The sequence below is a fragment of the Trematomus bernacchii genome, unplaced genomic scaffold (assembly GCF_902827165.1).
Source record: "Trematomus bernacchii unplaced genomic scaffold, fTreBer1.1, whole genome shotgun sequence".
Classification (NCBI taxonomy): domain Eukaryota; kingdom Metazoa; phylum Chordata; class Actinopteri; order Perciformes; family Nototheniidae; genus Trematomus; species Trematomus bernacchii.
In genome coordinates, this window is record NW_022987739.1 from 21,032,101 (window position 1) to 21,045,622 (window position 13,522).

A 13,522-nucleotide genomic window follows, 5' to 3' on the forward strand; every position below is an offset into this window, starting at 1 on the left:
TTTTTTGTTTAAATCATTTGACAAACACATGTATGTGAAAGAGAAAAAAATATTTATTTATGTTCAATACACACTGACGGACACACACAGCGTTGAGACCGGTCGGGTAGAGACCGGTCTCCAGTCAGCACCGCTGCAGACTCGCTGTTTGAGGGCTTGATAACCCACTCCCCCTCCACACCGCTCCACACTCGTTGGTTTGGAACAGCACTTAATGTGGCGGACCCTCCGCGAACGCGCAAACGGAGGGGTAGTGTGTAGGGGTAGGGTGTAGGGGGCGGTTTGGGATTGGGCCTTAGCTATTCAGGTAGCGCATCAAACCCTCTCGTATTTCAGTGCCCTCCTCCTCTGCACCTTGTGCCACTGCTACCCCAGGCTCTGCTACTGCTGGTGCATCCCGTTCATCATCATAGGCCTCTCCATGACTCTCGCAGAGGTTATGCAGAGCACAGCATGTCACCACCATAGAATTGACAAGTTTCACATCAGAGTCATTTCTTTTCATGAGGCAATGCCACCTTCCCTTCAGTCTACCAAAAGCGTTTTCGACCACTACCCGTGCTCTGCACATTTTCTTGTTGTAGATCACATGTTCTGCTGTCAGCCGTCCATTGTCAGGGAACATTTTTATCAAGCGATAGGCATTGTCTCCCAGGATGTAATAGCCAGCATTCACCCCACCAATGTTCCTGGTGCAAGGTGGAAAGTAGTTGCCACGACTGGCCAACTCCCACAATGAGGACAGCCTCAAAACCTGAGCGTCATGCAAGCTCCCAGGCATTCCTGCAAACACATTCCAGAAATGTCCCTTTCCATCTACAACTCCTTGAATGATGATGGAGTGCCAGCCTTTACGGTTGAAATAGTCGCAGTGGTATTCCTGTGGTGCCAAGATGGGTATGTGTGATCCATCAATAGCACCTACACACTGAGGGAGCCCCCACCTGTTCTCAGTGTAGTCGGCCATTTCTGCAAACTTCTCCCTGTCTGGTGAAGGAATTAGTTCCGGTACTAACAACGTCTCTGCAGCAGCACAGAAGTCTTGCACACACCGGCACACAGTTGTGTTGCTCACTCCGAAAAGATGTCCAATGCTTCTGTACTCTGAGCCGGTCGCAAGCTTCCACAGTGCGATGGCCACCCTCTTCTTTAGAGGTATACACTCGCGGAATGCTGTATCCTGTCTCTCCATCGCTGGCCGCAGTTTGTTGCACAGGTAGACGTAGGTTTCCTCTGACATCCTGAAGTTCTCCACCCACTGAGTGTTTGTGAAAGATGGAACAATCACACCCCACCACTCGGTAGCTCGGTCGAGCATCCAAACACATGGTCTGCGGCGGCGACCTAACTTCTGAAATACACAAACAAAAGCATACATATTTTAATATGGAAAAGTGGTAGCTTCAATTAATTAAATACTTGAAACACTTTGGTCGTATAGTGAGCGTGAAACACATTGCTCGTTAGCGAACGTTAGCTTACCGAGTAGCGTTGTCGTTTAGTAGTGATTAGAGTCGTCCTGGAGTAGTCTCTGCCGCATTGTACGATTCCCATAAGTCTCTCGTCAGCTTCTTCTGTATTACGTCTTGCTATAAGCAGCCTTTTCCGAAACAAAGTTTGCCTTCTTGCTGTGATAAAAAACCACATACCAAGAAGCAAGGAAACGATGGCTTCCACATCCTCCACTGTTGTGTGTTTTGTGAGTTGTGTCGCATTGAAGATGACGTCACGGCAGTTTTATGCAGCGTCGCTCCGCCCGCCAAAAAGCCGATCGCCCCGCCTACACTGCGTTACTATAGTAACTACCCCAGTTCCTAAACTGTAATGGAAGCGCAGCATTAAAGTGAGCCGGGCCTAACAAGGCCTAACAAGGCCTAACAAAACCGTACTAAGTCGAGCGAGGCCTGCGGTGGAATTGCGCCATTACACTCTCTCCCAACCCTGTCTACTTCTTTGCACTGAGCCAGTTGCTCAAACAGATAAGCCTGTTTACAGTTGTCGGCGAAAATGCCGCTCCTCTGTCTTCATCTTCAGTCAAAGCATGAGACTGAAGTTCCCACTGTGGGTCAAAATAATGCGCTGTGATGTGCAGTCGACACGTTGGATGCGATCCGAATGATCTAACGCAGCCCCTCGTCCTCCACAATGTTAAGCTGTAGCCACCCATTTAGCTATCGCTGTTGTTGTCCAGGCGTCTCCCCGGCAAACTTTCAAGCGTGGTCTGCCGCAAGCGAGCGGCAGGAGCGGGGCTGTCAGCATCAGCTGTGGGCTTGGCTTGCTGTTTAAAACACCTTTTTTTGTATCCATATCTCTCACTAGAATCTCCCACCATCCAACTAACAACAACAACAACAACAACAACAACAACAACAACAACGTCAAGCCTTTGGGCTCTGAAACTACGGGGCGGGCCGAGGACAAATACACATGCGTTAATCGCACGTTAAAATAATTAGTGGCGTTAAAAAAAATTGACGCGTTAACTTGACAGCCGTAATATATATATATATATGTACATATATTTATATATATATATATATATACACATACAGTATACAGTAGATCACATATTTTGTATTCCAAAGCTTGTATACCTACACCACCTGTGTTAGTTATTACTGTAGGAAACTTTACAATAGAGGGATAAATAGAAGGGAAAATATGAAGTGAAAATAGGAGTTTGACATTAAAGTCTGAAGTCTAAATTTGACCAAAGACTGACAAAGAGCCTGAACTAACTTCAACACCGGAGCGAATGAATTCAACAGAAAAACAGTGAACCAAAACAGAACAATAAAGCCGGATATAACAGCAAAGGCTACCACAACAGCAGCACTGTGAAGGAAGAGAACATTATCAGTTAGAGACAGAAAGAATAGAAGAGCTGGCCCCAAACTGCCAACATCTCTCACCACAAAAAATACCTCTAAATGAAAAGGCAACATGTCAGACAAGTAGCTCCTCTCTTTCACAAACTCCCTTTAGTTTCTCTCTGTTTCTACCTCCTCCTCGCACCTCTCTGTCACCGAGCGAGGGCTGCCATGACAGTTTCAGCACCACGTCTTCTCCGCATGCCAGCGGCGGCAGCGCTGAGTCTGCACTCCTTCACCACAAACACTTCTTCATGCTGTTTATTTCTCCTCGTCTTTCCCTTCCCGCAGAACGATTCCTCTGCTCGGTATTAAAAAGGCTAAATGAGGGCATGCTTTTATAAGGCATGAGCTTTGAGTGTACCGCAGTTTAAGTTACAACGCAGAAGAAAGAGGACATTGTAGCGACGCTTTCTGTTACTCCGACAGTCTGTCAGATACTTGCTTTCTCTGTGATACTTTTATACATTTAATTGATGAAAACTTTTAGGAGATACGTACACCAAACTTCTACCAACCCAGGTAGAACTTTAATATTCTGAGCCTGTTTTCACTAGAGAACTGGTAGCATTAAATATTTGTTCAAAGGACATCCCATGTTTTCTTGACAAGGGAAATAGTCGATCATTCTTTTCCATATTGATGGAAACCGATAACAGTTTGTTGGAGCTATTAACAATGAAAGCATCATTCCCCTGTGCAGAAGCCAGAACAATGGCGTCAGACACAAACATATCGACAAACAAGAATGAGGTTGATGTGGTGGTTTCAACCCAAAATACAGAAATGGTCATTTGTTTCTACATATGTATTTGATTCACATGACAAATGTTAACTCCCAATTAACTGTAGCACAGCTACGTCGATGAGACATATGTGTCATTTCCCTCTGAACAAGATATCAGATCCTTGTAAAGGTATATATCATCTGAGGTTGCTATATACAGAAAAACTGGCAGAATGTGTGACCTCGCAACTAATTATTATTCCCAACTCATCAGATACGACGCTTAGAAGGGAACCTTTAGTGTCACCTTTTATATTGCAACACTTAACTTCGAAGGGACTTGCTCTGAGTGTCTAGCATTGGCACAGATGGGTTCAGATTGGAGTTAGAAGAAAGTGCAGAGCACCTCAAACAGACATTGTGCCTTCTGTGTATCAGACTGTAGCAAACACTGGTATTTCACAACGAGGGAATAAGAGCTCCACTGTAACGCCAGAGACCTCAGTCGGCTTTTCCACCTGAGATCAACTTAACCAAATGTTCAACTAACTTGGAGCCAAAGCTAAATTGGAACAAACTGAGAAAAAGATTATAAAATTAGGAAAAACTTAGCTGAAATGTAGCTAGCTAGTCAAATACCAATCCAACATCCAAACATCTTTCAGTATAGAAAGCTCTGAATGTCCATTGTAATGTTGTCAGTGAAATTCAGAAAGAAATGTTGGGTTAGCATCAACATAAAAAAACAAAAAAAAAAACACTTATATTATTATTATTGTATATTTAAACCCTTATTTAGGCCAGATTTCACATGAATGTCTGCTAGTTCCCAATCTACTGACTGGGTCTGTTAGCTGTGTGCTAACTGGAAATGTAATATTTTGTTGACTGTAGATGACACGAGTTGTGGAGGACAAGCATCATCAGACTTCGTTCTGAAAGAATATCTCGTGGAAGGAGGAATTTTGTCTATTGCCCCTTTAGATTCTGCATATAAAACATTTCCTCCTCCATGACAAATAAGACAAACAGTTATCAGACATAACACATACACGCAATCAATGTCCCTCTGTGTGTGAGTGTGAGTGTGAGTGTGTGTGTGTGTGTGTGTGTGTGTGTGTGTGTGTGTGTGTGTGTGTGTGTGTGTGTGTGGTACCTTTTAGATGTGCATCAGTCCGGACAGTGTGTGTCTGCCTCTGGGTCCAGGTCCTGAGTGTGTGTGTCAGGCTCAGTGACACCTCAGTCACTTCGACTCTGCAGCAGCACCGTCGTCCCCACCATGAGTGCCTGCGCGGCATTTTGCGGGTGCAGAAGGTGACAGGGTGCATGACAGCGGGCTGCGTAGTACTGGCACTCCCATGTCAGCTGGGAGAATCTGTTAAGCAAACAGAGATCCACCCTCAGGACTGAAGAGGAGTCCCTCAGAGAGAAAAAACTAATCCTGTGGCAAATGTGACAAAACTGTGTTTAAAACCTGTTCAGGTTCTCATGTACTATGACACTTATACAGCCACAGGGAAAGAAGAGGATGTAAGTGAACACAATAGACTAGAGAGTGTTTTATGTTAAGGACCAACACGGAGGAACAGTTCATCACAGCATCAGCTTTACAGTAGCAGATTTGGTCCCATTGCATTAGCCATGAACACATATGTACAATGAAAACGCATTTTCATGAACAGTGTGATGTCTACAATTGTAGCTGTAATGCCAAAGAATCCCCTACGTTAGCACATCCAACTAAATAAGGCCCTATATCCTATATTGGAAAATTCTGCACCTTACATTTTATTTTGCGACCAGTCTTGCTCACTTTTACAACTACGGGCAATAAAGGGTCAACTGTTATTTAACCTCCATGTCTTCAGATTGTGGGACCCGTTGGTTTGCCTAACTACCTAGTACCTACCATGGTTTAATAAAACAATATAGTATTTAGACTGTAACTTATCAAGTAAGGAAAGGAAAGTAAGGTTAAGCTGCACATCACTTGTACTTACCCTAATGACTTTGTTAATATTAGCTAATGTTGGTTAGTTAATGTCGGTATCATCCAGCAAAGCACAACAACAGGTAAACAATGAACAAAGCTTAATGTTATGATTTCATTCAAAGTTAGCAAAAGATTAAGGATGAATCTTATTTTACCTTGGTTTAATGTTCGAGATTTTACTTCAAATTAATAACAATATGCTTTAGTATGCCTCTGGTGAACACAATTTGACGTGTGAAAAAGGAGGAGGGTCAAAGCCTGGAGCTCCGCAACTAGGCCCGTTCAACTAAGCTGGAGACCCCAAAGAAAACATGCAAACTCTAAGAATAAGGAGCTTTTTGCTTAGAGTTTGATCAGGCCCAATGGCTGGCCAGTGGGTTCAAACTAGGGACTCATATTAATATTTTATAAAAACATTTTTTCTTGCCAGGGAACTGGGTGGATTTTGGTTACTTTACATCAAATGAAACACTTCACATTGTAGGATTTAATGGGGTTAAGATGTGGGCTTTTAGGTATATGTGTAAACTAGAGACTGAAGGAATATAAGTGTACAGTGTCTTTCAACGTGAGTGTGTGTGTGTGTGTGTGTGTGTGTGTGTGTGTGTGTGTGTGTGTGTGTGTGTGTGTGTGTGTGTGTGTGTGTGTGTGTGTGTGTGTGTGTGTGTGTGTGTGTGTGTGTGTGTGTGTGTGTGTGTGTGTGTAGGAAGTGAGTCTGTGGTATGGCTGCTGGCCAGGCTGAGTGGAATAATTGATTGCTGATTGACCCTCCACTGCCACTGAGGACAGTCCTCTCTACTGCATTACTGCACACACATCTGGTCAACAGCGTGTGTGCACCTTCACAGCCATGTGTGTGTATGCATGTGTGTGTTATCCCTCTGCCTACAAACCATAGGCACAAACTGTTATGAAAACGGAAAGAACTGAGGCCTGTACTACGAAGCCGGTTCAACATAACCTGGATATGTTTGAGTTACCCGGTTTATCTAATCCAAAACAAACGCGCTCTCGCTAAACGGTCCTACGACGCTGGTTATCAACTCGTTAACTCAAGCCAGCTTTGCCCTATCTAGTTATGTGCGCGTTCACATAAAAGGGGCGGGGTTAGCAACATTTGACCAATCACAAACATGGAGAAGCGTACTGACAGCGCAGCGTCATACTTCCTGAATGAAAAGTAAACTATAATATTAGACAAATATTAAGACTTTAAACATCCATGACTTAAACACGGATACGGCTCAAGAAGCTGACTCAGATAAGGAAATATATGATACATTATGATGTGATATGAATGATAATGGGACACATCAACGTCTGCACTCACAGGACTGTAGGTAATGTTACTTTGATCCGGTTACTTATGTTAACTTGTGGCAGATATTTAAGTAAGCTTTCTTAACGCTAATGTTATATTAGTCAGATTGCTCTGAAGATTGGAGGTGACATTCTATTCATTTTCACGTTCACACAGTCAGTTGATTTTTGCCGGCCGTCTTTCCTGCAACGGCAGTTTTTCTGTATTTCCTTTCTCCTGTAATACGACGTGATAGCTTTAAACTCTGCACACGGAGCTCTGATTGGTCAGCACTGAGTTGATCTCTTATTCTGGAACCTAACCTGCTCCGGACCAGGCTAGCCGTTCAGCATAAGTTACCATGGAGATCTAGCCCACTAAGAAGGGAACCAGCGCCGTAGGACCGGAAACCCAGAGTTTTCCCTGAAGTTAGCTCGCTAAGCGAAAATCCGGCTTCGTAGTACAGGCCTCTGTGTGACCTGGCTGTGACACAACAAGAATAATCGTTGGAAAATGAATGACTGGTTGATTCAGACAAAATGCTGAAAAAACACACACACACACACACACACACACACACACACACACACACACACACACCACACACACCACACACACACACACACACACACACACACACACACACACACACACACACACACACACACACACACACACACACACACACACACACACACACACACACACACAGGGAAGTGAAACATGAATGGAAGTGATAGTGGTGGTTTGAGGGATTCAGCAGGAACTCGACCCCTTGTTAAAAGGTTGACTCAGTAAATCGCCTTGTGACCACCGTCAACAGGAAATAAAATAACAGGAAAGGAAGTTCTCTTTAAGTGAATCCCTGGCAGCTCATAATGAGCTCAAACCACCACGGAGCAAGGAGGAGATATGAAAGGCACAGAAACAATCTACAGCACACACAATATGGAATTATAGTATAGCGACACTTTTACCATTGTTTGTGATATTGCAAATTACCTTGATAACAGTAATGTGTGCTTACTTTAATAGCAGTTTTACAAAAAAAAGGCCAGTCGAGCCTGACATGAAAACAGGGCTTAGACCTCAGAGAGTTAAAGGGAATATCTGGAGCTAATTTCCACATTATAGCACATTTTACCTTCTTTCAGGGGAAATGTAGCCCATTTTCTGTGATCCACCTCCCCCTCCTTGTTTAGAGATCAGCACATCATCCCGCCGCTCTCATTTATTTGTTTGTTGCCGGTTAGGTTTGTTTATTACTGTATTTTCAAAGCACGGGACAAGGTTAGATTTGCTGTTTGGGCATATTTTCTCCTGTGATAGCATGTTTGAATTTGTCTACTCAGCATGCGGCGTGTCAGAGAATGTGTGTGTGTGTGTGTGTGTGTGTGTGTGTGTGTGTGTGTGTGTGTGTGTGTGTGTGTCTCAGTTGTGTGTGACAGTATGGAGCGGGTGGAGGCAGGGCATGCGTTCAGGGGTCGCAGCAGCAGTACGGCGTCACCGGTGCCAAATTGCTTTCCTGGGTGCGTTGGGTAGGGCCGGCAGTGTGGAGCCCCCCCCTCCTCCCAGCTCTCTGCTCCAGGGGGGGGGCTCCTGGCCCCCGGGTCACTAACTCAATCACCAGATCAGGAGTAATAATTATTAATACCCCGTGAGCGTTACAAGCACGCAGGTGATTTATCAAAAATGTCGATTACATTTTGCGCAGGTTGACAACTTTTTGAAGCTGAACTCCTCCCTGGGGAGCGGGCCTAAATGGAGCACCAAAAAAAACACATCTACTGTATGAAGCAGTTTCTGCTTAATACAAAGGCCTGGCACCAGGGGAGATGTTGTTTATGACAAATTCTTCAAAATAAGAGCATCTATCACTTTCATCTCCTGGTTCTTAATGGGACAGTTTTGATCATCTGAATTTTGGATCAAACATTTCTCGAGATGTAGACTGGGAGAGGAAAACAACATCCATAGATGAAGTTGCTAGGGGCCCCTGATGATCACCTTTACCTATAGTTGGTATTCACTGAACGGGCCCTACCGGGTCACAGGCAGAGCACCTTGTGACCTCCATTGGCTTATAGAATAAGCATATTTGAGCCATTGTAACACCTAGATTAAGATCTGGCAGTCATGCAATATTGTACTGAAACTACTGCTGGGTTTTTACTACTACTACTACTACTTTCAATGTACTGAGTCTCTTTAAAGGTCCCATGACATGCCCATTTCTACTGATCATAAACGCATTGTTGAGGTCTACTAGAATAGATGTACATTGTTCAATGTTCCAAACTCACATTGGTTTCTCATACAGCGTCTCTGTATAGTATGTGTATTCACTCTCTGTCCTAAACGGCTTGTTGGAGCTCCTGACCCCCCTCCCTGTGAGCCCAGTGTGCTCTGATTGGTCAGCTCGCCCACTCTGTTCTGATGAGTCCACCACCGTTACAGCGGAACATCAGTGATTATGTGTTACAATGGCGTTTGTTAGCAACCAGAAAAGGACACCAGTAATGACAAACATATGAGAATGCTGTGTGAGGTCTGGGTGCCGTGTTGGCGGGACGTTGTGGGGCTCGCTGCTCCGCCCTTTGAGGCACGAGGAGCGGACAGTGTGAGCTGGATTACTGGTGTCGTTTCCTGGTTGCTGCGTGGGGCCTGCGAGACAGCGAGACACCGCGGAACTGAGCCTGAGCACACACACACACTCACAGCCAGGAGATCCACGGAGCCGCGGCTGAGAAAAGATAAGGCTGAATGTGTGTGCCGGCGAAGCTCCGCGGAGTACCGCGGCTGAGAAAAGACAAGGCTGAGTGAGTGTGTGTGAGGAGCTCCACGGATTGGTCCATTTGGATCTGGGTATCGTTACGTCACTATGACCAGGAAGAAAAAAATGGAAAAAGAAAAATCTCCAACGAGGCGTTCTGGGGCAGCATAGACAGGTCTTTTCTGTGTTCGAGTTTTACTCGTTACAGGGTGTACTTTGAGGGTTTGTGACTTTGCAGACCGTTTACATGCAGAAAAAGCTACATAACACACAAGGGGACGGGTAATAACCGGAAAAGCATGTCATGGGACCTTTAACATTTTGACAAATTCCAACTTCAAACGCTCCTTGATGTTGACAGTCTCCTTTTGTCAAAACAGTTCCAAACAAATGAATATGTTAAAGGTAGGTGGGACATTAATATGTTCTGCAATGTTCTTCTAAGTAGTGGACAAGTAATGATGCTACATCATAGATTTACAAGGCAACACCAAACAGATTTTCTTTTTTGGTCTGCAGAATTGTATTGCTGGATTTACTGTATATAAAGACAAACACATTTTGTTTAAGTGAACCCTACAGACTGGAACTAGAGCCAATCAAGAAAACAACAAAGTGGCTCTAATTTACCAACTCATCCACGGGGGAAAGGCCCAGGGGCACTAGGGGTCAAAGGGCCTATATAACAACGAGTTGCTGAATAGAGAACACAAATTGATTACAAACAGACCTAAGACCACCATCTAACCAAAAACGACTAAAAGGTCAGTACAATTTACCACAACGAGAACCAAAGCTAAAGAGACGCAAAATGACTTTAAAAAGATGCAAAACCAGCACTTAACGATCACAGAGGTGCAAAATGACTGAAAACAGACACCAAAATGACCTACAATTACTGAAAAGAGACACAAAACGACTAGAAACAGATGGAAAACAGTATCACAGTAATGAAAGAAAGACTAAAAGAGGTGTGAAAAACTAAAATAAATGCAAAGCGACACATTTGACATAAATGAAACGACTTCTTCAGTTTGGCTGTCTATTACCGAGGGTGGGGGCCTTCCTACTAGTTTGTGCACAAGAAACCAATTCTCTCATAATCTGTCTATGACCACAACATCATATGGGACCTGAATGAATTGCACGTAAGTGGTACAAATACCCTAATTGTCAAATAGTGAACCTAATGTGTTTGGGGGTGTAACCTCAGAGGGAGTTGCCTGCTTTGCCCTGTCCGTTATAATAAAAACAACAACAACAACAACAACAACAGGTAGAGGAGGAGGCTGAGGTTATTATCACTCTTATTAAAAGGATGTGAGTCTATATCAGCTGTGAGCTGCTTCCACAGTGTTTGTCTGGACTGTGTGTGTGTCTCTATGTGTGTGTGTGTGTGTGTGTGTGTGTGTGTGTGTGTGTGTGTGTGTGTGTGTGTGTGTGTGTGTGTGTGTGTGTGTGTGTGTGTGTGTGTGTGTGTGTATACTGTAGGTAAGCTGAGCCGAAGAGACGCTGACTGTGTTGAATCTCAGCAGCTGCAGCTCCAGACGCCAGAGACACACTGCACCGCTCTCTCTGAACGTTATCCCACCCCCACTCACTCTCTCCATCCTTTTCGCATCTTCACTTGTTTTGTCTCTCGTATGGGGCTCGGATGGACTCTGCCCTGATTTATGGATAGAAAAGCACACAGCGTAGTCACGGTGATCTCTTTCTCTCTGTCTCACACACACAGCACATGCCTGGTCCTTCATTCCCCTGCATGCTATCTCAATCCCTCTCTCTATGTGTGTGTTATATGCACACACACACCCTGACTCCCAGTGAGGTGATGGCTGTCACACTGCTCAATGTTTCCTCTGAGTCAGCAAAAACAGGAAGAGGAGGAGAGTGATGGAGAGGCAGAAAGGAGGGAGAAAGAGGAGAGATATTAAGAGAAAATAAAAATTTAAGTTGAAAGCTGAGTGTTTTGCACCCAAAAAAGATTGCATCACTCAGCAATTTAATCAGTTTAGGAAAGTTGGTGATATGAACGTTATGTAGTCTAACTTTAAGGAAATTGAACAGCTTGTATTGGTATGGCAAGGCGCATTGCATAGAGTATAAACAGGTATATAAAGGTCCCTGACATACAATTTATATGTTGTATGTCAGGGACTACGGATGGAAATTAGCTCAAAGCTAAAATCCGGCATATTTACACTTGAAGCATTATTTGTCTAAAGTGTTCATTAATGTGCATTGTCCCTATATTCAAATAAACGATTAAATGAAAAAATGAAAATAAGTGCATGTGAATGGAAGTGACGCAGTGTTTGGATAAAGGATTAATATCTGTACAGACAAATTATTTAGTTATAGGACAGAAATGTTCAAAATTACGTGTTGCAGGGACACATATTTAAAGATAGGACTTTTTAATCTTTTTTTGGAAAGACAAAAATGCAACAGTCTATTAAAAGCATCATAATAAAGATACTTTCAATACAACTAAATCTAATCAAATAAGATAGTTGTTGGGGTCTATATTGAGCAAATCTGACAGCCTGCAAGAAAATGTTTGGAATTTCTCTCATTTGACACATTTTTGTGACAGCCTTACATATTCAAGTTTTAAATATCAAGATATGCATAAACAGGCTTAAATTCACATATATCGCTGTGCAGTTATCTCACTTCCTTATATTGACATCTTACCGTATACTCTCCTTCACTTGCATGACCCTGCAGCACACACACACACACACACACACACACACTCTGTCACACACTGAATCACGGTGAGTTATGGTGTTTGAAGTGAGCCGCCAGCCTCCGGGTCTGACGGCGGTGTCACATCAGCAGCAACACGGGGTGGCATCTGTGTCAACCCGCCACCCGGAGAGGAGGAAGGAGAGAACACTTAAAGCAGTTTAGTGCGCGTGCACAAGCGCGCGAACACAAAGTGGACATCGAGGGTGTCATGCTCGCTCAAACATGCAGTGTGAGAGTTTAGCTCACCTTGTTGTTCCGTGCATGATGGCATAGAGGCCGGCTCCATCCATCCATCCATCACCGGCTGATGGGAGTAGAGGGATCCGCTGACAGGCGTCCGCAGCCCGGGCAGCGGAGCGGAGGAGCCGGGCGGCTGGTGGAGCCTCTCACAAACAAATTATAGCCGAAAGATATGACCGATGAAGAATAAAATATAGCAGATGGAACACCGACAAATTAATTAAGGAAATCACTAATTAAGAGACAAACGAGCATCAATTATTGTGTATATGTTTTCGTCTTGAATAATAATAATAGGCCTTGTAATAATAATAAAAACAACAAAATGTATAGTCTTTCAAAATCTTTACATCATTATTTTTGACACACTCGTCAACTGTCGTTTCAGATTATTTTATACTATCATAATGCAATCAATTTGATATGACATATTAATAATTCTGTTAGCCTATAATAATTAGGCCTCAATAATAATATTATAGATTATTTTACAATTAGCCTAGCCTACATACATATATTTTATACACCATCAACATGTCCGTTGATGCAGTTTAAACTCCAGTCACTGCGTTAAACTTGATTTTGTTTTTCTCTTTGTCTTATATGAACAGACTTATTTACGTACAATAATAGTAAACATTATACATTTATAAAATGCTATCTAACGGGCTTTTAGGGTGTTTAAAAAAAAAGACATTCTTAGAGCTGCAACGAAACTCGGCTGGCCTTGAATAAGAAACGAATTCGTGACAATCTTACATAAAGCCAATGCTTTTAATAATTTAGTGGCAGGAAGCCTTTTTGTTTGTTGTTTTCAAAATAAAAACCTTTTCTGCAACAATGAGGGCAGCAGCAGGCTGACAGA

General features: G+C 43.4%; 1 protein-coding gene across 1 annotated transcript; it reads right to left on the bottom strand.

Moving 5' to 3' along the window:
* Window positions 1-295: 295 nt before the first annotated feature.
* On the bottom strand, window positions 296-1,240 carry LOC117495134 (protein ANTAGONIST OF LIKE HETEROCHROMATIN PROTEIN 1-like). Its single transcript, XM_034146241.1, has one exon. It carries the CDS (start codon window positions 1,238-1,240, stop codon window positions 296-298), a length of 945 nt encoding a protein of 314 aa, XP_034002132.1.
* Between the last annotated feature and the right edge of the window lie 12,282 nt (window positions 1,241-13,522).

Bases quoted from the DNA above. Each gene is read 5' to 3' on its own strand.
- LOC117495134 (XM_034146241.1), bottom strand. From the start codon at position 1,240: ATGTCAGAGGAAACCTACGTCTACCTGTGCAACAAACTGCGGCCAGCG.